Source organism: Fukomys damarensis, unplaced genomic scaffold, assembly GCF_012274545.1.
Source record: "Fukomys damarensis isolate Sample0158 unplaced genomic scaffold, DMR_v1.0_HiC HiC_scaffold_16, whole genome shotgun sequence".
NCBI classification, from domain to species: domain Eukaryota; kingdom Metazoa; phylum Chordata; class Mammalia; order Rodentia; family Bathyergidae; genus Fukomys; species Fukomys damarensis.
In genome coordinates, this window is record NW_022900928.1 from 68,541,040 (window position 1) to 68,565,485 (window position 24,446).

At 43.1% G+C, this 24,446-nt stretch overlaps 1 protein-coding gene across 3 annotated transcripts in view; it reads left to right on the forward strand.

Moving 5' to 3' along the window:
* Grik4 (glutamate ionotropic receptor kainate type subunit 4) overlaps positions 1-24,446 on the forward strand; it is a 308,759-nt gene that overhangs the window by 284,031 nt on the left and 282 nt on the right. Inside the window, exons 17-21 of one of the 3 annotated variants that reach the window (XM_033764389.1) lie at positions 2,902-3,067; positions 4,407-4,632; positions 8,418-8,546; positions 20,484-20,602; positions 24,323-24,446. The exon at positions 24,323-24,446 is cut by the window's right edge and continues 282 nt beyond it. In XM_033764389.1, the coding sequence (XP_033620280.1) occupies positions 2,902-3,067; positions 4,407-4,632; positions 8,418-8,546; positions 20,484-20,602; positions 24,323-24,446 (764 nt within the window). Of the gene's footprint in view, positions 1-2,901; positions 3,068-4,406; positions 4,641-8,139; positions 8,319-8,417; positions 8,547-20,483; positions 20,603-24,322 lie in introns of those variants that run through there. The other 2 variants (XR_004517486.1, XR_004517487.1) reach the window with 2 other exon arrangements.

The following is a 24,446-nucleotide window of genomic DNA, read 5'->3' on the forward strand; positions in this document are numbered from 1 at the left end:
ATGATATATATATATATATATATGCTAGTTTGTAAGAGATAGTTTCTGATTCTCTCTTGAAATCCACATTCAGTTTAGCTGCAATAACTTAGAGGACTTAACATCTTTGGTCCTCTTGCCTCCTTCTCAGCCTGTTTGGACTAAAGGAAAGGAAAAGAAAAATGGTGTTTCCTTCTGTGCCCAGGTCAGGGAGTGGTATGGACAAGAGGCAGTAGGGTAGCTACTGGAGCTGGGGCTAGTCCCTGGAACGGCAGCCTCTTCCTATCTGGAATGTTCAGTTCCTTGATAAATAATACATATAGAAATAATAAATATAGTATGATGTAAATGAGTTGGGCAAAATGCTCACCTATTATCAGACATTGTCAGGAAGTTACTGCGTAGATCAGTGCAGAGAACTGGGACTCACTGTCCCCGGAAAAAGGGGACAGCATGGCAGGAGCAGTCACAGAGCCTGCTTTGCAAGTGCAGGGACCCGAGTTCAATCTCCAGTGCCAGATTTTCCCTCGAAATTCAGGAAACCAGAGTGGACACCCTGGGAGATGAGCACCCATTGGCTGAGGATGTTGACCTCATTGTGCCTGGGACTCTTCCTTCCAGAGGGTGCACCTGGCCCTTGGTACAGCAAAGCCCTGTTGCTTGCTTCATCCACCTGGCAGCCCTTCACAGCCTTTGCCCGAGACTCCTCATTCAGAGTGCTTCAGAGGTGTGAGTGCTGCAAGGTACTGCTGTAAAGGCTGGCCTGGTGGCTTGGTTACTGGGTCCTAGAGAGTGTCAGGAAGGAGCCTCAGCACTAAAGAGGAGACACTGTGAGTGATGCTCACTGGTCCCTTACTAAATCAAGGTCAGTCAGTTCCCCGGGGTTTGGGAGGTCAGAAGACAGGGCTGCCTCGGCCTCCTCACCAGAGCAGTTGACAGAAAATGTCACGCTGCTCATGAGGACACCAACATCACAACTGATAACCCCCTTTTAACATGGGAGCCAGGCCCCACCACCCCCAAGAAACTGCATGAGCATTCCTCAATTTCTGAGCAAAGGTGACAGTCTTGCATTGAGTTACTTAGGTTCTCTGACCCCTTCCCTTGTGGGTCAGATTGCTGCCAGGCTACCTAAGGTGGAACAGATGTCAGAGTGTAGTCCTGTGGATGAGGGAAACTCCCAGTCAGCCCTGAGACCATGTCCTCACCCAGGGCTCACTAAGCCCCAGTTCTCACCAGTGCAACTAACAACAGGAAGACACTGGCTTGTTCCTGGGGATGGTCATGAGAAACTACTTCCAACAGGGCAGAAGGCAGCACCCAGGGCAATGAGAACAGGTCTTGAGCAGAGAGGGACACCTGACACAGATCTCACATGGGAAAGATATAAGGATGTAACCAAGTGCTTTTCACTCATATGCAGGCTTAGGGTCTCTCTTTACATTTCTTTACATCTCTCACATTCATGTAGTCCTTTGCAAATTACTGGTCACTAATGATACACTGTCTCGCTTGATATCACAACTCTCCCTAGACAGGCAGAGCAGGCTTCATTAGCCCCATTAGACAGATGAGGGCCAGGGATTTAGCTTAGTGGTTCCGTTGCCTGCTTTGCAAGTGCAAGGACCCGAGTTTGATCTCTGGTACCAGAAAACAAACAACAAAAAACTCTTCATTAGACAGATGATCTTGGAGAAGACCAGTAACCTTCCCCCACAATCTCACAGATGGAATAAGACCAGAATCGAAAGCCTATTCACCTCACTAGCGATCCAGCACAAAGATATGACTATTGATGGATATCTGTGCCTTTTGGATGCCCTCATTGCCTCACCCCTAGGGAGGCAGCCAGCAGAAGTTTCTAATAACAGTGGCAAGAGAGTCAATGGGACTTCTTGCTCTTGAAAATCCACCTGGCAGCTACCAGCTGCTAAATCCTATGGCCTATGCTTTACCCAGCAATATCTTTATGAGAAGTGAAGGCTCATGAATTGAGACCTCACTGATTCCGTATTTGTGATTCTTCAACCTAAATTGATATTAGTCTCTCTTTGAACCCCTTTTAACAAAAGGATTGGGATTCAGATCTGTACTGTTAAACAGGTGACAAAAGCTTGTTTCATCTACCAAAGTGAAAGAACTATTGTTAATGGCTTTAGCATATATTCTGGCTGCATTGCAAAATTATTCTAAATTTAAATGAGCTGTAACTACTCAATAAAATAATCTAGTTTGAGGTAGTATGATCATTGTAAGAGTGTTTTCAGATTCCAACATTTTGGCAAGCTGAAGGTGTTTTCCATCAGTTTGTCTTCATTAAAGACTTTCTGCTATCAATATTTACAGAACTGCTTCTAAAATACACACATATCAATGTGCTACTTAGCAAGTTTCTTCATTTCTCCCTGCCTCAGCTTCCTGCCCCGTAAGATGAGGGTAGGACATTTACCTCCTTGAGTTGCAGGGCTTATGTAACCTGCTCTCATATTAGGTGCTCAGTACTTGGCCATTCACATCTGAAGGCTGACTTCAGCATGAGCATGTTGGAAGCCAGCCCAGTTCTAGCTTTGAACCAAGTCCGAGTCGGAACCCTCAGCTCATTCACTAGTTCATTTCCCATAGTCCCCAGACTATCTCATGTGCATGGATTACACATCTTCTGAATAACGACCAATAATCACCTCCTTTCAGGAATAAAAAGAAAAAGTAAATTGTGTTTCTCCAGGCAACACTCACAAACTCAATTCATGTTCTCTTGACATCATATGCCCTGTCTCCTTTCTCTTCCCCCACTAAGTTGAGCACTCATTTAGAAGACAGACAGACACCTGGTCTCTCCTATGTCACAGCACGACTGGGTTTGGGGCCAAAACAAGTGGGAGTGCCCGGGCAATGATGACTTCCTGGTCTTTTCCTACATAGGTGGGCATTCACGCTGATTATCATCTCATCCTATACGGCCAACCTGGCAGCCTTCCTGACTGTGCAGCGCATGGATGTGCCCATTGAGTCAGTGGATGACCTGGCTGACCAGACCGCCATTGAATATGGCACAATTCACGGAGGCTCCAGCATGACCTTCTTCCAAGTAAACCCCATTTGGTTGCTTGCCAACATTGGGAATTGGGCAGAATAAGGTTGAGATGTTTGTCCACCAGAGATAAAAACATCTCTCCTCATCTCACTATCTCTTTGGAACATTTAGTTTGGAGATCTACATGGGGCTCATTTTTCTCCTGCTCCACAAAACGAGCCAGAATGAGGTCCCAAAAGGACTTTGGGTTAATATTAGCATATCCCAGAGTGATGTACATGGACAATTGTTAGTACTTGAGATGATTTTACGTCTAATGTAGTAGAACTTTGTTTAAATTCAATAGCTTCATGTTTATTTTATGTGTGTGTGTGTGTGTGTGTGTGTGTGCGTGTGATGTGAATCAAACCTATAGTTTTATTTACATTACAGGGTGGAACTAATGTATATATTTAAATTTTAGGAAGTGAGGTAGATTTTTTAGATGTTACTAAGGCCAAACAAGATTAAAACAGTACACAAATGACTGGTATTTGAGGAACTGGAATCATTGATTCACGGCTGATGGATCTCAGGTAGAGGCCCTCTTAGCTCCTTCGGGATTCCCTTGCGAGGCTTAGGAGAAGGCTCTGCCATGATAATGTGTTCACTGACTGACAAGCTGATTGATCACCAAGGCTGACAGAACAAGGCCAGGCAGAACCATAGTTTTCATAGGCTTCCAGATCTCAAGGGAAGCGGATTTCCCCTGGGGCTAATAGGTGTCCAAACTACCAAACATCAAGAAGCTAATTTTCTAATAAAACAAGCTCAAGTCCTTCCATTTTCTGTTTTCCATGCAAGTCTCAGAACCTGTTAGCACAGAGACCACAGAAAGCATCACGCAAACACTGAGAGTGGAGAGACCCCCATAACTCTCAGTCTTACTATTGGTAAATAGAAGCCAGCATTGGATATATGAGGGATACATTGTTTCAGGATGCATGGCAAATAGCAGCACTGCTTATGCAGGTGGCATCTCTGTTTAAGTCCTGAATGAACTGGAGTTCCCTACTCCAAACTGAAGGGTGATGAAAGGATGGAGCCCTAAATTCAGTTTTACCAGGAAATAGAAGCTGTCAATGGCAGGTCTCTAGGGTCAATGAGGCAGAAATGATGATCAAACCAGCAGTCAGAATTCCCATTGCCCTGGGACCCAGTTGCTCCCTCACCTGTGTGCAAATGCAACGGAAGTGACCATCTTGAAAGATGGGAGGGAAAAGGTTCTTGACTGTCATGAGGGGACAAGTGGTGGAAGGGCCAGTATTTTAAGGCCCATTTTGATTTTCTTTCTATTTAAACCAACATTTTCTTTCTCTTTTCCCAATCTTGCTTCCTTCTGTTCTTTTGCTAGAATTCCCGCTACCAGACCTACCAACGCATGTGGAATTACATGTACTCCAAGCAGCCAAGTGTGTTTGTGAAGAGCACAGAGGAGGGAATTGCCAGGGTGTTGAATTCCAACTATGCCTTTCTGCTGGAGTCCACCATGAATGAGTACTATCGGCAGCGAAACTGCAACCTCACTCAGATTGGGGGCCTGCTGGACACCAAGGGCTATGGGATTGGCATGCCAGTCGGTAGGCAGGCAAGGAACAGCCTCACCGGGTAGCTTCATCCAGGCAGGCTCAGGGCAGCTGAAACTATTGAACATAGTGCTGAATTCAGTAACTCCTGTTTCAAGATTTCAGGCTGGGGATGTAGCTCAGCACTAGAATGCTTGGCTAGCGTGCATAAGGTCCTGCATTCAATCCCCAGTATTGATAAACAAACTAGTAAATTAAAACATGTATACATTAACTCCTGTTCCAGAACCAATTTAACAGTGACTTCAGGTGGGCCTTCTCAAAAAAATAGCAACTAACCCATGTACTTTTACTAAAGTAAAAGTCTGTAAATATGAGCGAGATACTTGATTGGTTATTGAATTGATTTATTATTACAGGCTAATTCTCCTTCTGAAAGGACATATTGATATAATGGATAACTTACTTCTCTTTTTCTGTTTCCTATCCTTTGTCCATTTCTTTGATTGACATCTCCACTACCAGGGGGAAGAGGAAGAGGTCTTAACACCTAAATAATGGATTCATTTTGCTTTTTGTTTGTCACTGCGAAAAGTTCACTGACATGATTCGATGCGATGGCTTTCAGTTATTTCACAGATCCATTCACTCTGAGTCAGCATGGGTGGTGGAGAAATGATGATAAAGCCCTGGTGTTCAGCTTGCTGCCTGCTGCCATCTGCATATTGTGTTATAGGAGGGTGGAGATAGTTGGCTTCCAAAAGGTATCTTAGCTGTGCTTTTCAAAGGTTGTTCACTTGGACCATCCCCTGCTGGTAGTGCTTCCACCAGGAGACGAGGGAAACATTTTTAGCTACTGTTGTGATTGTGGAGAAGTCTGAGTATGTTCTCCAGGTGATTCTGACATGTACCCTTCCCCACCGTGCACCATGGACAGCCACTGATGCATAGGGTTGTCTTTGTACCAGGGTATTCTTATCAAGGTGTCCTGAGAAGAAACAGGAGTTGAGGCCATCGGATCATATGAGAACACTGATATGCTGTATGCACATCTTTGTAGTTGTATTGTCCGCCCCATCTACTGTGTAAGTTATAGGACTCACTTACACCTGTGAAGTGTAATGAGCATGATGTCAGAGTTAGACTGACTTGGGAAAGCAACCTGTTTAGTTTATTGCCATCCTGGTGGAATTCAACACCCTGGATGGCACCTTAAAGAGGCTATTTAACATCTCTGAGTCTCAATTACCCCATGAATAAAATTAAGTTTCTAATACCCATGAATATAGTGCTATTGTGAGGGTTAAACCTGATAATCTGATCGCAGTGCCTTGCACTTAGCCTGCCTGAGGGTATATTAGTGTCCTTCCCACCTTTGTCATAATTCCCTATGTTATTTGATAAAAACATGACTTCTTAAATATCGGGCAAAAACCAAGCAACTGAAACAAGGCAATAATATTGTTCATCTCCAAACTCTAGAATCTGATACTTTCGGTTCTGTAAACTGGAGGCCTCACTCAGGACACCTGGAATGAACACATCCTCTATTTACTGTCTTATTACATCATTGTCCATTAATATTACAGATTATGGGCCCATTTGAGAAATGTATTGGCTGACATTTTCTTTCAATATGGTGGAGTGAGCCACAAAATTAACTTAGGATGCATCCTGGTGATCTTCTAGCTACTTAATGAGTTCAATTTAAATGTCAAGTGCTTCCAATATTTTCATTAAAAACTTGACCGTGTAACAGACCAATTCTAGAAATTTTCACTAACAACCAAGGGAAAATGGTGGAAAATGCATTCATTTTGTATCTGATCTGATACTGTTTTCACGTGTCTTATCTCATTTAATCATCCCACCTGTGAAATAGATGTGTTTATTCCCATTCTATAGAGCGCAGAACTGAGACACAGAGCAGAGAGTTTGCTTGTCCAAGGCCACAGAGTAGATCAAGAAGCTGGCTTGAGTCTTGGATGCTTGTCTTCAAATCTCATATTTCCCTGATCAGATTGTGCTGCTCAGTGGACCCACCAGCTAGACAAGGCAGGATAGGTGGGAAGATGTGCTGTGGTTCTCATGGGAGGCTGGGGAAAACATTGTAGAGTTCACCAATGAACTAAGATTCAGTCCCCTGTGGTTATGCATGTATTTCATTCTTAAGAGAGCGGTGAAGGAATAACTTCAGAATTAGCTGTGTTATTGAACCTAAATAAAGAAAATAAAGAGAAATAGAATGGAGAATGATATGCAAAATTGGTCAGGTGGTTTAGGAGCTAAGTAAGTCATCATAAAGTAAGCAGACTTGCTCTTTTCTGTGACCCCTTTAGGGGAGTTGGGGGGATTGCATTGAAAATGCCTAGAAGGTTTTTGAAATGAAGGTGTGCTATGGGATGGACAGATGTCTCTAAACCTGGAATGTTCATGAGCCTTACACCTAACCACATCTGCTTCGCAACTTGTTCATATATCCATTCACTACAGATGTTTCCTAAGCACCTACTTTACATAAGACTTTGCTGATGTTCACCTGGACTGGTTACACAGACACGTTCAGCACTGAAGGCTTGACATGGATGTGCCCAGGCATAGTTGTGTCTGTAGTATGGAAGGTTCTACCCCATGTGTACTGGATTGCCAGAGTCTGAGAGATCTGGTTCTTTGCCTCTCTGTGTAGCCCACAGCCAGCAGCCTGGGCATTACCTTGGAGTTTTTGGAAATATAGAATCTCATGATCCACCCAAAACCTACTGAATCAAAACTTACACTTCCACTAAATCCCCAGGTGATTCCCAGGCACATTAAAATTTGAGAAGCTTTGTTCCAAGCTTCTGCTCAGATCCTTCACTATAACCTTTTTCCTCTGAGGCATCTGTTGACATCAGACCTCCATAGAGCTTGGACAAGGAAACTGGACAGCTTATTTGTTTCCCACTCTCTTGGCAGCTTTCTCTTAATGATCTCAGGCCTCAGACTATTGTGAAACATTGAATTTTCCATGGTTTCATTTAAGCTGGTTTTTGTGATTAAACCTTAATTCTAGAACCAAAGCTCCTTGACCATATTCCATCAGAAAAAAGCTTTAAATTGCACTGAACAGAAAGAAGGCTTCTGTTTGAGGAAGGAGGGAGCAGTGGGGGACAATATGGTAATATACCGGCCAGTGATTCTGGTACATGCAGCAGGCAGTTGTGAGGCTTGGAGACACACCATGCAAATGGACAGGAGGAGGCTTCTGTCACACTCTGGGGTGGCTCTTCTCTCACTACTCTAGGTCAAGTGTAGTGTAGTGACAGTTACAAGTGTTTAAGAAATTAGGTGAAGTAGAAATTGGACGACTGACTGAGAAGGCTGTGTCACAGAAACACAAACTTCATCCCCCTTGAGGCCAGTAGGAAGTTCTGCCACAGGCTTCCTGTGTATCCGTAGACAGGTCACTTAACATGTCTAGTCCATCTTTTTAATTTAGAAATTGAGAGTGGTCGGACAGAGAGGTGGGGTGTGCAGCCTTCTGGAAAGCCATTATTTAACCCATCCTGGGGTCTTTTGCAGTGGGTTGGATGTACCAGTCAGTGAAGATGGAAGGAGAGTAGAAGAGATTGAGAAGCCTGCATGAAACCAGAAGGCTCTCCTTTACTGCAGAGGAGGAGATGGAGAAGAGTGGAGTAGGACAGAAGTGGTCTAGTGAACAGGGCCCACCTGCTGCATCTGTCCCTCTTCCTGAGGTTCAAGTGAGCAGAGTGGCCAGGAGATGTGCTAGGAAGGGGACTGGAGTGGCACCTAGAAGGATATTCACATCCTGTGTCCTGGACTCTCTTGTGACCCCATAGGTTCAGTTTTCCGGGATGAGTTCGACCTGGCCATTCTCCAGCTACAGGAGAACAACCGCCTTGAAATCCTGAAGCGCAAGTGGTGGGAAGGGGGGAAGTGTCCCAAGGAGGAAGATCACAGAGCTAAAGGTAAAGGTGTTCAAGACCTGTCATTCCACCCTAGAGGACAAAAGCAGTTTGTTTCTTATGTCCAGATTTCAAGTAATGACTAGGAGGATACAAGGAGAATAGGCCCTGGAAGGCATGGTGGGCCAGACTGGAGCCAGCTGGAGTCAGGCCTGTCCCAAGATCTTTATACTGTAGATACCCAGTGCACCCCTGGCCCACAAGAACTACAGGCACAGCCTCCACTTTGTGTCCTGGATCCCCCACTATAATCCTCAGCACAAAGGCTTTCGCTCTAGTCCATACCCCCAACATCTCCCATCTGTGTGGTTACAATAATCTGAATCCTGTTCCATTTTTACATCTCAGTAGTATATTCTCTGCTACTAGCCTGGATGATTCTTCTTTAAAATGTAAATTAGATTGTAGTGGCTTCTCATCTTGGAATAAAATTCAATCTTTCCATAACTCAAGGCCCTATGTGACCTGTTCCCCTTGGGCCTCCTTCTTCTCTTTCTCCTCCCCACACCTCCCAAATTGCTTCCACACCAAAGTGGGCACATGCTTGCACCCTCCCCAGTTTCCCTATGAGTTCTCCCTCAGAGTGGTCTTCACTCCTCCCACCATAACCCTGATTTATTTTTTCAGACCTCAATGCCATCTGATATAATGTGTTGTGTGTTTACTTTCCACCTCTTCTATGGGAAAGTGAGTTTCATGAGGGCAGCATTTGAATTTGCATTGGGTTGAATGGAAAGCAGTCTCCCTCCAACTGCATGTGTAGTAAGAGCACAAAGGGTCCCTGAACATCCAGATTTTCATATAGGGGAACAGATCCTGGTTTGCCCTGATTTATGTTATATAGATCAATTAATATTTGTTAGCTATTTGTAGATAACATTTATTCTCAAAATGTCCTAGTTTGGATAAAACAGCATATGGTCACACTAGTAATCCACTGTAGCCTTGCTAAAATATGCAACAGATTTACCTGTGCACATCGTCCCAAGCTAGGAAGATAGCTTAGGAGCAGAATGAAGGATAGCATGTGCTTGCCTTTCCACTCAGCATGAATGATTATCCTTGATGAGACAACTATGTTTCTAAATGTCTATGCATGGAACTCTATCTGGCAAAGAGAGGTCTCCAGAAGAAGGATCTAAGGCACAAATCACTTGTAATGTAAAGGAAGTGCTTTTGAAAAAAAAGAACTTGGAGAGGTCACACATTTCTTGGCTTTTCCCTCCGCAAAGACAAGGGCTGCCCTTGGGGAGGGCAGTGGACACTAGTGGACATCGGCATGAGCAGATCTTGTTTGAGTCCCAGCTCCACCTACTGCTAGCCTGTGAGCTTAGGCACATTAGTTATCACTGCTGAGTTCTCATTTTTTAAAATCTGTAAAATGAGTATAATAACCAGGGCATGCTGCTCTCAACTCCAGGTAGTGTAATCCCAGCTATTCAGGAAGTTGAGGAAGGAAGATCCAAGTTCAATGCCTGCCCGGGCAATTTAATTTAAGACCGTGTCTTACAATTAAAAAATAAATAAAAAGTGCTGGAGGTGTAGCTCAGTGGTAGAGTGCCCTGGGTTTAATCCCCAGTAGCAAAGCCAAACAAAACAGAACAACTCCAGGAAAGCTGGTTCTGGGAGCTGTCTACAGGTAAGTTACTTTCCATGGTCAGCCAGCCATTCAACAAGCAAAGAGATGCTGAGTGATGGTGTTTCAGACCATTGTTTTTAGTCCTGAGAATAAGAAAATCCTACAGGTTGTTCTGGAAGCAAAACTAACAAATTTGAAATGATTAGCAAGCATTCTAAATTCTAGCCAAATTACAATTAAATATTGAGGCAGGGGAGCTGGTACAGAGGAGACTAACTCTATTACTTGCTCAGGGAGAAAAAAGGAAATAGAGGAGATAGAGAGAAAAGTGTCAGACCATTTCCTTGATTGGGTAGAATGAGCTAGATTCTGACGACGCACAGAAATCGAACACATAGTGATAGCAGGGAGAGGGTATTGCAGGAAAATAGGCATGCTGAGGAAGGACGTAGAGGCAGAAATCTGAACAGTGGGCAGGGCTGTGTGCTGGGACCAAAGGTGCAGCTGGGATCAAATGTGCATCCCAGACATAGCACAGCATGTTGGACCCAGTTTGAGAGAACTTGTTGAAAACGTCAGAGATTCTCGTGGCATGTGGCACCATGAAGGCCGATGATGTAGAGCGATTTCTGAGCTCTTAGCGGCATTCCTATTTCCAAGGGACTGTTATTACCTCAGGAGAAAGCAAATCCAATTATTGGCTTTAAGTTCCAAAACAAGTCTTTTTACAATTCATTGCAGAGACAATGTTCTTGAAGCAAGGTTATTGATTCGCTAGGGAATTATTTTAGAATACAGAAATGGATGCCTGAAGGAAATCGTGCATAAGGTTGATGCTAGGAATGAGAGATTGAAACAAATGAAATAGAAGAGCCTAGCCCACCAGATTTGCACACTAGATAAAAAGATGATCTGGCCAGGACACACTGGAATGTGGCCCGTCCCTGAAAAGGAGCCTTTTTGGGAGCTGAGTAGTGACAGGTATCACCTCTAGAATTAGCTAGGAATTAAAAGCATTACACAGAGTTTTTCTGCTTTTTCTGGATCTTGGCAAATCCTAGAAATATGTGATATGCCATAGTGGAGTAGGCACATGAAGGATGGTACATGGAAATCCAGGGAGAGAAGACCCAGTAAAAGGCCTGAGTCTTTGTAGGCCTCACACAGGGATATTAGAAATCTAAGTGGACCCCAGTTAAGACCATACACCCACCCCACCCCATGCTGACACAGACTGGCGCTCCTTTTGAACCCCAGGCCTGAAATATACCCCCAAAAGGAAGGAGAAAACATTGAATTTAAACCTGAAATGACTGAGAATTCTCTGTGCATTTGGAAATCAGGTAGAAATGAAAGTTTGAAGTAGAAATTAATATTCATTCGTCGAAAAATAGTCACCATGTTTGCAGTTGTTGGCTTTGGAAATGCTTCCCCATTCTACAGAGACCCAGGTAGACTGATCTGACGGCAGAGCTCAGGGTGGAGGAGAGTTGACAAGGAGATCAGGCTCCCAGGAAAGATAGGAAGGTATAAGCAGGAGGACTCTCTCTAGTGCACATGAGGACCAAATATTCCCTGGCACAGATAAGAGAACTGAACAGGTGAAAGAGGATAATCAACAGAAGTTGTCTTGCCTGGATCCCAGGGCTTCAGAGGATGTCTGAGTCCTATCTACCCACCAGCATTAACTTGCCTATCTGCCACTGTCCTTTGGAAGAAAGGGTGATCTCTACTAATAAGAGGTGATGTCCAAGCATGAGACTGTTCAGGAAATGCTGTGCAAGTTGCCATGAAAGTAGGGCAGTGGTCAGGAGCGAGACCAGTTTCATGCAGTGGTCCCATTTCATCTGTGATGGAGACCAAGCAAACATTACTCAAAGAGGCTCAAAGCATTCTTGGCTAAGGAAAATTTCACATGACCTCCCCCAGGGCAAACAAGAGGTGCTAGCCCCAAACATGAGGTGCTATTGCGTCAGACTTATTACAGCGTATAACTCACAACTCAAGAGACCTAGAGAAACAGGACTGCCATGACCCTAAAGATCCCTTCCTTGAAGTCTTTAAATGGCCACCAGAAACCAAGCCCCAGGAATATTTTTTCCCTTGTGTCTCTAAAAGAACAGAGGGCTGTAGTTTTAATTTGCTTTCCACGGCAGACCCTAGGTGATCTTTCTTTCTGTAATTTGAATCAGCTGGCTTTCATATGTGCCTAAAGAAATGAGAGGAATATGGAACTGGCAGAGAGAGAGATGGAAGTACTCTAGATAGAGGTGTGTGTCGGGGGGGTCCTTTCTTCAGAGACCTCTGAAGCTGACAGTGGCCATAGGCACCTTTGGTTTCAATTAAAATGTACCAGTCAGCATGCCGGTGCTGAATATAATACTTTTCTGCTTTGTTATCCTATTAAAATGTGAGAAATTGCAAAGAAAAGGAACTAGTGCTCAACCTACTTTTAATCCAATATTGCAATTCAAACATCACTGCTAAACATCAGGAAAGAATCCTAACACTGGGATGATGCCACCCATTTTGAGCTTTGCTGTCTGGTATTCCTTGGTTCTTTCTCCCTTCACTTCCTCTCCCCTCTTGCTTTCCCTGCCTGTAACCTAACGGCCAGCTACCTTTATACAACCACCTGAAAAGTGAAATGGAAGGTTGTGTGGAAAACTGGAGATTACAAATGAAGAAGCCTCTATTCTAAGCAGTTTCATTTGCTTCTGCATTCTCTTTTCAAAAACACTTATTTTATTTATTTATTTTTCACTTGGCTCCTATAAAAAGAAATATCGCTAGCCACTCAGATGCTGGCAACCCAATTCAAGGAGATTGGATTACTGAAGGTATTGCAGAACAATTACTAGACAAAAAAGGTGGTCAGTGAAGTCCAAGGAAATTAAATACATTTATCTTGAAAAATGCAAGCTTACAATCAGGCTTCAAAGGAACATAAATACACCACCAGGCTGTGAAAATCAGGGTCCCCTTTCAGGAATGCAAAAGAAGCCAGTGGCATTGACTCAGAATCCTTGGAGAACATGAAATTTGCTGTTTGGCTCAGTGGAAATGAAAACATAAGACATCTTAGTAGGAGTGGGGCCAGGTGAGGGGGAAAGGCGGACTCTGGGGGATGTTTTTCTCTCTTCTCAGGGGGCCTAGCTTGGCTATCTGGGTTCTCTGGGGAGCATGAAGGCTGAAACTGAATGTGGGAGTTTGATAGTGTCTCAGAGATGCTTCGGAGAAAGCTCATCCCTAATCAAATCAGATTGATTGCTGAGTGATGGAGAAACTCCCAGGGGGGTTGCCAGAAAGCATGCTCAGAAACAGAGGCAAATGGTATCCCAGCAAGTCTGCAGCAGAGGAGGGCAGCAATTATACAGACTTCAGCCCACCTCTGTCTGGTAACTGAGCCAAGATGAAGTGGATAAATCAGCAATTCAAACATTTGATGTGATGTTCCGCAGGACAGAAAGGAATGTAATGAGCTGAATTTGCAGTCCATGCATAGGACTCCTCCCCTGTGTCAATCTGGTGGTTCCCAGGAATGAACCCACTCATCTTTGGCATGGAAACTGAGCTCTGTGATCACATCTATGCAGCCTGAGTGGATCCAGTGACTGGGGATGGGGTGAGGGCAAGTGCCCTGACTTCATGCGGGTTTGGGCAGTTTCACTTGTCAGCCATAGAGTTAGTTACCTAACTTCTCTGCACCTTGGTAATTGGCAGAAAAGTGGAGGTAGAAGCAGTGTTTTGTCACAAGGCAACTGTAAGAATTGAATTAAAACAGCATGGAACAACACAGATTCTACCTCACCCCAGAAAGAGTGGCTGCTATCAAGAAATCACACAATAACAAATGTTGGCGGGTTTGTGTGGAGAAAGGAACCCTTCTCCATTGTAGGTGGGAGTGCAGACTGGTGCAACTTCAAAGAGCTTGGACTGGAGGTTCCATTTGACCCAGCTATCCCTCTGCTGGGTATCTTTCCAAGAGAACTAAAAGAATCATATCACAGAGAAGTATACGCACCCATGTTTATAGCAGCACAGTTTGTAACAGTTAAAACTTGGAAACAGCCCATTTGCACATCCGTTGGAAACTGAATAAAGAAGATGTGGTTTTTTTTCTATAAAATGGAATACTATTCAGCCATAAAGTATGAGAAATTAGTCATTCATAGGAAAATGGATGCATATCAAAGATATACTCAAGTGAAATAAATAAGTCACACGTTTAAATACTGAATAGTTTCTCTGGTGTGAAAAACTATAATTGTAAATAAGATCCTAATGGTATATTTGACAATGTGAAATAGGAAGAAAAGGGCTAAAGGTGTAGGGGAAGTGGGAAAGGTAGGAGAAAGGAAATAAGGGAAAAGAAAAAAATATGACAAAATGAAAAAATGGAAATAAAGTATTTGTAAATAGGGAAGGGAGGAGGGGGTGAAGGGAGAACAGGGGTATGGGGAAATAATGAGAATTGAGATCTGTCACGTAAAGGTACAAGATCCCAATGATGAATGTAACTGTACTGTATGCCTAAAATGTACCAATTAACTCAATGAGAGAAAAAAATTAAATAAAACAGCATGGAGCTAGGCATGGTGGCACATGCCTATAATCCCCTACTCCAGAGGCTGGGGCAGGTGGATCACAAGTTTGAAGTCAGCTGGGCAATTTAGGGTGTCCTTGTCTCAATAAAAATATAAAAGTCAAGGTATCTCACTCAGTGGAAAAGTATACCTGGGTTTAATTTCTAGTACCAGGGGAAAAATGGCATGGAAACCTTCCTCATAGTAAATAGTCACAAAGTCAGCCTCATAAAAAAGCCTCATAAAAAGGGTAAACTTTGGAATCAGATTTATCTAAAATTCCCACGTTTACTGTGAAAACTTGAGCAACTTAAGATCTTTGAATTTGTTTCTTTGTGAAATAGGGTCTGGTGTTTAAATGTTGGATGAGACAAGTGTTTTAAAACATGAGGTACTTGAGCTTATATTTTGATAAATTATGAAGAGCCTCTCGCATAACTTTCATTTTGATAAATTGCAAAACTTTTCAAATTCCTCTCCCAGCCCTCTTCTAGTTGGTGCATCTTTCCCTTATGTTTCCTTCATTCTTTCCCAAATCTGGTAGGCCTCTAGTCAACAGATGTCCACAGTGAATGCAAGAAGCAATGGCAAGCTTCCTGTTTCATAATTCTCAACAGCACACTTTCTTCTTCTGGGAGGGTATATAGGTCAGTTTTCACATGGGCATGTGAAGCTGGTAAATATGTTAAGTCCGTGGAGATGTGACTGTTTGCTTATATCTACATGGATGCTAATGAATGTGGCTCTGAGATGCAAAGTGTTTGAAACCAGATGAGTCCAAGGATCCATGAACTTGTCAAGTACTCTTGATGTGTGACCTTGTACAGAGCTTAGCACTTAGCACAGTGCCCAACTAATGGGCTTCAGATCCTCCATAAGGATTCGTTAGGCACCATCAAAGAACGCTGTTGCCTTGTGTGGATTGTGGCCCCCTGAACATGTGGATTCTGTATATCTGCCTACCTAGCTTGCTCTGCCTGTGCCTTTGAGGTACAGGCCCTTGTCATACCTTTGTCCCAGGGAAGCATCCCCTCTGCTGTAATCAACCACAGTGCTCCCTGGAGTTAGATAATGGCCTTAAGGGCAAAGCATAAGTGCACCCAAATCCAAGAAGTCATCATTAGCCAGTCAGAACCAAAAGAACAGGTGGGTCGGTGGAGATTCACATCCTTTCAAAGGTATCCTGTTTCTGTTGCCATTCTTCTCTGCAGTTCTGTAGACAGACAGAGTGATACATTTGAACTATCATGTGTATTTGTGGGCAATCTGTGAGTGGCACCAAAGTTAGTATTCAACCAACCAGGAGTTTTTGAGGAGAATTTGATTCTATTTCAGCTAATGCAGGCTCATTGCTTGGGCATAGCCGAGGCTCAGGCAGACTTGAGCGCCAGGAGCAAATCCCAGTTGCAAAGCCATCTGTCTCAATGGCTCAAGTGTGGTCCCATCTGAAGAAGAGAAGGGAGGGGTGACTAGATGACTCCCCAGTCCCTCTTGCAGGTGTGGAAGCATCTGAATGAGACAAGGGTCTCACAGACTGGAGGGAGTCCACACGAAAGGCCCCTTCTGATGAATGGCTCTGTGCTGTGCAAGGCATCTGACTTCTCAAGGATGACTGATGACAGTGTTAAGCGGAACTGCTGCACCCTCGGAATACTCCCTTTCCACTCCCTGCTCCATCTGTTTCTCAACTATGACTCTGCCAGCAATCTATTCTCGATTCCACTTTCCAATAACTCCCTAAAAGAACGATGGTATACAAGCCTCACTCCGAGGAAGAAGAGGAGGAGGAGGAGGAGGAGGAGGGGCTTATTCAGCCAGGAACTGACATGCTGAAACAACATTCATGAGTAACATGTTGGCCCTGAAATTTGAGGAGCTGGGAAAGAAAGACTGGGGGACTAACGCAGTAACACATCTTGTTCAAACTTTAGCTCTTCCAAGAAGCTTACTCTGAAAGATTTAGAGTTATTCCAGCACAGATCACTTGTCCATTTTTTACTTCCCGGATCCAACATTGGAGGTCTGTGTTGTGTATTACTCATGTTAGCATTTGATCCCCCTTCGGCCATCACAGTCTAGGTCATCTGACTAAATTCCTCAATGGCCATTGCCAAATTTGCTATTATGCTAAACAGAATTTAATTAGGAAATGGACACATATCACAATAGGGATCCAGAACTCTACATGTGGAATGTCTTTATGCTGTTTCTGCTCATTCTTTCAGCATATTGGTTGAGTTCTTGTCAGCCAAGTACCATGATTGTGGGTTATAAGATTAAACAAGGCTATGGGTTATATGATTGATTCTTCCCTCAAGGAAATCCTGATACAGAAACTTAATGTATTTTTTACATGACTGGAATGATGTATAATGTGTTTTGTGAAACACAACAGCAAGATACCTGACAGGGTCAGGTGAGATCAGAGGCCCCTTGGAGGAAATGACCCTGGAGCTGAGCCTTTTAGGGAAAGACTGAGGTTAGACAGGTCTGTAATTCTAGGCAGACATGTAACAGGAGTAAAGGTACAGAGGTAGGAGCAACAATGGCATGTGCTAGGAACCGTAAACAGTTCTGTGAAACTAGGAGACGTGTCACAGCCAGATTTTACATTTCAACAAGACCACTCAGGCATCTATATGGAGGGCAGTGTTGAAGAGGAAGCAGCTCCAAGCAGGGAAATTTTTTCAGAGGCTGCTGTAATGGTCCAAGCAAGAGACAGATAGATGATAGGAAGGTTGGAGAGAAGGGTGAGAAGTTGAAAAGCATTTAGGAAGTAAATCGCAAATAGCCAGTATGTGGAGGAGGGGCAAAAGACCAAATGTAGAAAAATGAGGCGAGAATGTTCCCAGAGCAAGCAAAGATTGGTAAGATGGGAAAAGAGGTGCAGGCAGTGGCTTTATGAAAACCAAGAAAGGGTATGATTAACAATGTGAAGTGCTAAGAGAGGTTGTATAAAATCAGGCTGGGAAATTTTCCAGTAGATTAGAAACAAAATGGTAAGAACAGTTTTAGTGGTGCAAGACAAAACTGCCTGGAATGAGGACTGAATAGGAGGAACAAAAGTAGATTCAGCACAGAATCATTTTCTCCTTTGGATGCTATAGACAGAACACCCTGGGCCTAACAGCTTTTCAGGTGTCCAAATTATGCTTGAGGCCTGAAAAAATTTATTGGCTTCCAGATGCAAAAAGAAAACTGCAAAATTAAATTAAGACATGTTTAATTAAATATCTCCAAAATGGAACATTGTTTCAACTTCATTAATTTTTAAATTTAATATTGGTAAAAACTTCATCACATTTAGAAACAATTTTTGGTTAGATTTTTCTCATTTTGCGAACATTCCCCCACATGCACAGTGGTTGTTGAGAAATCACAGCCAATTGTAAATTAACTGTTTCTTGTCACTGAGTTATATCAGAAACAAAATTGTTAAAATGAATTTAATTTAAAATGTGCATTTTCTCCTACCTACTTTTATGTGGGAAGGGGCCTCCAATGGTAAGCATTTTAAGGGCTTTTAGACTGTCTTAAACCAGTTCTAATGTAGACTGTGCTTTCAAAAAGCTTGACCATGACAGAAAAGAGAGAAAAGAGGTGTTCATTAGATAGAATCGAAGGAGCCAGAAGGATGTTTCTTCTTGAAGGAGAGAGAAACATGGGTGAGAAAAAAATGAGTAGGGAGGAAGAGATTGGAGGACTTGGGTGGTGACTGACAGTGAGACAGAGAATGCAGCCAGAGTGAAGGTGGCAGAAAGAGATCCAGGAGGGGAAAGAACACCCTTTCAGAAGCCAGAGAAGGGGGAACCCTTCAAGGAGGCCTGGTCTTTTTTTCTATCCCCCCTGAAGTGATAGGGGAGTCTGAGCATATCCCAAGTCATCTGAGATCTCGCTTTACCTAAGCAGGTGGCCGTCCTTAGTATCACTGTTGTTACTTCCTCTTCACAGGGGCTGGCTACAGAAATTAATTTGTCTGCGATGCACTGAGCACATCCTAATACCCCAGTTCTCACTGTTCCCAAGCTTTGGATTAGAGCACTTCCCTACAAACCCCAGCCAGACTCATCTCAATGTGTATTCCCTCTTTGGTGTCCCTTTTTGTCCAACCACTCATGTGCTCCTGATGCTCCCAGTCACAAGACATTTTCCCAAATGGCTGCAGGTGAGAGGAGCAGGTGTTCCAATGAACCAAGGCACCTTCCTCCTGGAATGATTCCCTATCTTTAATGATCCCTGGTTTTCAAAGTAGAGGTTCCTACATTCACACAGGACCATCGGAGTTGACTATGACGGCTGATAGACTGGAATCAATAGTTCATTTCATTCATTTGTCATGTATGTCCTCAAAACCATCACAAGCAGATTCCCAGTGAAGGCAGGGACTGCTACTGTATGCTGTTATTTAAAAAACAAAAACAACAGACATCACTTGGGCTTTCGGGGAAGAAGCTCAGAGCATCTTGAAATAGCCAGCCAGGGCTATTTTTCCAGCTTGCCGAGGTGCGGCATCTAATCTCTGTTCCTTACTTGTGGCTTGTGTCGTGGTGCTACATGAAACTTGCTCTCCCTGACAGCAGCGTAGCACCGTGTTCATGATGACTGAATGAACATTGCACTGTGCAAGCATTATGAAGAGCACCAGACGTGGGGGTTCCTCTTGGCATTTCCTGGATAAAAGATGTCTTGTGATTTGTGATCGTGGCTCCTGTTGAATGAAGGTTTCATGTATTCTGTAATGCCAAAAAAGCATTTAGTTACATAGCTAAACCCACTGTTGGACACTGTGCAAATGATAGAGCCATATCATTCCATAAAAATGTATTGAGTATATCTTATACTTCAGGTATCATACAAGGCAGTGAGGATACAACCAGACTTTAATGAACTTGAAAACTTATACAATGCTTCTGGAGACACCAATTTGCAAACTAATTGTAGGCCTGCCTGACTGAAGACGTACACCTGGGAAACTTGTTTTAAAATACAAATGCCTGAGCCCATCTGAAGAGATACTGACTCATTAGGTCTGGGGTAAGGTCTGGGAATCTGTTTTTGACAAGCTTTCCAGGAAGTTCTGATCACAGCCAGGTTTGGGAACCAATAGTCTGGGAGATTAAAAGCTTTACTTTCTAAGTAGGTATTATAGTGTTATAGTAACTTGTTGATCATCCCTTATTCAAAATGCTTGGAAGTGTTTCAAATTTTAGTTCTTCAGATTTTGTAATATTTGCTGGTTGAGCATTGCTAATCTAAAAACTGGAAATGCAAAATGCTCCAAAATCAGAAACTTCCTGAGCATCACACCAGTGCTCAAAGGTTCAGATTTTTGGATTAGGGTTGCTCAAGTTGTAACATGTTGACACTCGTAAACAAAAATTTTTTCCATCCAGAACAATTGCGTTATATTACACAAAACAGTATTACGAAGATTGGCAAGTCTTTATGAACCTGCTAGCATTTACAGATATTTTGGTTTCATATTGCTGTAAGCTAAATCAAATTTGGCCTGCAGCCTTTTCTTAAAATGATCTTTACCTCCTGGCTCCAGATACTCGACTGTAGCTTCTCTAGTCTCCTTCATTAGCAGCTAGAGGTCCCTCCTCCACTATCCTGCATTTTTTCAAACAATTAATTAAATTTTTTTCAGGAATGTGTTTCCAAAAACATGTACAAGATTCAAGATCTAGCTGTTTAAACTATATGAGTGTTGTTGGTAGAATTATTGTGCCTCTTGTTCAATCGCATTCATTTTCATTTATCACTTTCTTACAGGTCTGGGAATGGAGAATATTGGTGGAATCTTCGTGGTTCTTATTTGTGGCTTAATTGTGGCCATTTTTATGGCAATGTTGGAGTTTTTATGGACTCTCAGACACTCAGAAGCAACTGAGGTAAACCTCCAAAAGGGTTATAGTGACTACAGTGCTGGCAGTGGGTAAAGATCACAGGTTTGTGTATATATTTTACACAGGACCTGTGAAATCCGCAGAACCATGCACAGGAGAGCACAGTGGGAAGAACCCACTGCCCCAGGGGTATGAGTTCTGGGTAAATACTTTATCACCCACTAATCACACAGCCATAGAAAGGGTACTGATCTCTCTGGGCTCCTGATTCTTCTTTGAAATAGCATAGCAAATAAATATGTGAAAGATGTATATGAAAAGAGTCTTCTGGAACAATAATTTAAGATGAAGTATAGTTAAATGTGTATGTGTATCCATAGAAGTACTAGGTTACTAATGGAAAATATGAATTCATTCCTTCTGTTTGAATGTTTTGGGCCTATAGATGAAGACCCTCAGAGATATCTCAGTGTAAAGGAACCCAAAAATTAGATCTTCCTTCTCAAGGGTTTTGAGTAAATTTCATTCCCTACTTATGATTAGAGGTGGGTTATTATAAATTTCACACTGAAGGTAGAAACTGAAAAGAAAGATGACTTTTTTTTTTAACATTCTTCTCTTCCACTCCAGAAAAAGTGTACAAATCCTTGCATGTTAATTGCATTATGAGGCTTTAAAGTATATTAACCTTAGGGCAGGGGATTTAGCTCAGTGGCACTGCACCTGCCTCACGAGAAAACGTCCTGAGTTTGATCCCCAAAATAAGTACATTAACCTTTACCTCAGGCTCCCAACTCTGAGTCTTCCTGACACCCCTTTCCCTAACTGCTGATGCAGAAACATCTCCAGACTGTGTGGCTCATCCCTTAGAAGCCTGTGGAGTTCTACCCTACATGGGAGCTCAACACAGCTCTGCCTTCCGGTCCTTTTCCTCTTCTGGGCCGAGCCTCTTTCCCATCCCCACAGTAGACCCATGCCGTCACTCCGTCCTCATGTTCTCCGGGCCTGCAGGCGTACAGCCTACTGTTACATTCCAGCCTCCCCAAGAATCAGGAGTGAACAGCCCCCAGTTAAAATCACTACCTAAAAATGTATGCATAACTGTGGCACCCACCCCTGCAGCTGCAGCAGCTGTCCCGTTCTCCTTTCTCTCCCCTGATCTTGCCATTTCTCATCTAGGAGATGTTATAGAAAAATGTGTGTTTAAATAAAATGTATTACATTAAAAGACATAGTGCTGCTAATTCTCCTCAGAGGACTTCCCCTCACTCTGAACACACTTATCCCATCATTCTTACCGCTTTCTGAAGCGGTTCTGGAAGTCCTTTTCCATAAAGTATATTTAATTGTGTAATTATAGCTGATTGGTGTCCTGAATTAATTCATAATATTTACAGTTTGTGGTCATTTTGAGTTTTGGGAAAAGCCAGAAGTCTTGTGATACCAGGTCCGGTGCATAAGGTAGATCATGATATGCTGTTAATGTTTAATTCCTGCTATTCTGTTGGACCACACTAAGCAGCAACACTGACAGTATTTTTTATCAAACCTTTTAAAGACATCATAAAAGGGGACTTCCAGAACGGCTTTAAAAAGTAGCAAGAATGATGGGATGAGGGTGTTTGAAGTACAGGGGTATAGTGGCCATGTGTCTCCTACTGTAATTTTTTAAAAAATTTTAAACATTCACTGTATTTCTCCAGCATTCCTTGTACTCTAGGCTTATCCTCTACCTCTGCTGGATTTTTTCTTCCCGATTAGAATCTATAAATATTCTCTTGTTACCCACATTTCAAAAATAATGGCAATATAATTATTGCTCTTATCCCTCCTTTTCCAAACTAAGGAGATCTGAATATACTGTCAGTTTCTCTTTCCTCACCTTCCATTCGGTCCTCAGTCCAGGCCTAGATGACTTCTCTCCAACCCTGCACTGAAGGCCATTGCTAAACAATCCAACCTATTTTCTCAAAGGACAAAAACAAAGAGAATCCACTGGGCCTTACTGGACCACAGTATGCCCCTAGGAGTGAACAGTTCCTTCCAGAATCTCTCTCCTCCCTTACGTTGTGCAGCACCAAGCTTTCTTGGGTCTTCTCATACTCCTCTCACCAACTTTTACTAGACTCCCTACTTTTGCCTACTCACTAAATGCAGGTGATACTTACTGGTTCCATAAGACCAAGTTCAGCTGATCTCTTCCCCATGAAACCTTGCTCATTTCTCCTGCCTTCTCCCCTGGATCAGTAGAGCTCTTGATTCCTCCTCCTTCCCAACACCATTGCAACTAGGCATGGAGTACTTACACACTGTGTTACAGGGACTAGACATTGGGGTGTCTGAAGGGCTGTGTCTTTTATCTCTGTATTTCCACTGCAAAGCATGGTGCTTGAACAGTTTATACAGTCAGTAACTATATGTTGTTTTATTCTTGCCACATGTGATGGACTAGGCAGGCAGGGAAATTTTTCTTGTCAGAGTAAGTAGAGGTTAAGTGACTTTCCAGGGATCTCTGCTATTTCGTAACAGATCTAAAACCTAGTTCTCAAGTCCTAAAGCAGGTCATATTCAGTCTGTAACTTCTTTACATTTGTTTTTTGTTTGTTTGTTTGTTTGTTTTTCCCCAATAGTTCACTCAGGGCAGGATACCAACAAACTCAGAGAAAGTTAGAGCACTCTTAGTTGCTAACATAAAGAATAAAGGTTGCTCTGGCTCTTTGGCTGTGGTTAAACAGCTGTCTCATTGATAGGACTGGGAGACAAGAACAGGAGGGTCTTCTGCCATCATGGCTGAGGAAAATAGCCTTTCACTCTCAGAGATGATGACTCAACCAGGCAGGCATGGGCCTTGGAATTAGATAGGTTTAAATGCAAATTCTCAGCCAGCTATTTATTAGTTAGTTTTTGACAAAATACATAACCTCCCTGAGCCTTCACTTGCACATCTGGGAAGTGGCTACAGTAACAGTAGTAAAACAAGCTTATGATTCTTCATCCAAAATTCTTAAACCCCCAAAGCTTGGAAAGCTCCAAGTTCTTTGTAAAGTTTGACTCAAATACATTCAGTGACAAAATTTGACTTAACTAATGTTTATGTTCTTTATCTCACACAGTGTGATCATTCTTACATTTTGCTACAGAAATATTACTGTGTTTCAATCTCGAGTTAGTCCTAGACCCATTGTATATCATTTGTACATTGCATTACCTTCCTCAAATTCGAAATATTCCAAATTTTGAAACAGCTGGAGTCTAATGTTTTGTATTAGAAGATTGTGGATTTATAGTTGCAATGATTGCCCTTGGTTTAATTATTATCAGAATGCATCATTTCCACTTATCACCAGTTAGTTAAAAGAAATGAGTCTTTGGCCTAAAAACAACATGGTAGAGACTTGAGTGACTGGGGTGGTAGAGGGTGGGTTGTTTGTTGTAGGCCTGAAGTCCAAATTTAACTAGGATCAGTGGAAGAAATTTTCAGGGATAGAAATTAACGCAGTAGAGGAAGCAGGCATTAATGGTTGTGGGGAAAGTGGGGCAGGCTCTTTCCCAAGATGGTGAGCTCACTGGCTTAGACGGTGTTGGAAGACTGGGCAGCCAGGGGGCAGAGCTTTTGGACATTACATGAAGTTGGAAGAGAGGTGTGGGACCGAAAGGCTTCGTACCTAAGGTGGTGTGATTCTGTGAGCCCTGCTCTCAGCCCCCATCCCCACCGACTCTCAGGGCCTCGTGGGGCTGGGGCCGTGACCTCCCTGTCTCCCCCAGGTGTCTGTCTGCCAGGAGATGGTGACCGAGCTGCGCAGCATCATCTTGTGTCAGGACAGTATCCACCCTCGCCGGCGGCGCGCTGGGATCCCGCAGCCCCGGCCCCCTATCCCGGAGGAGCGGC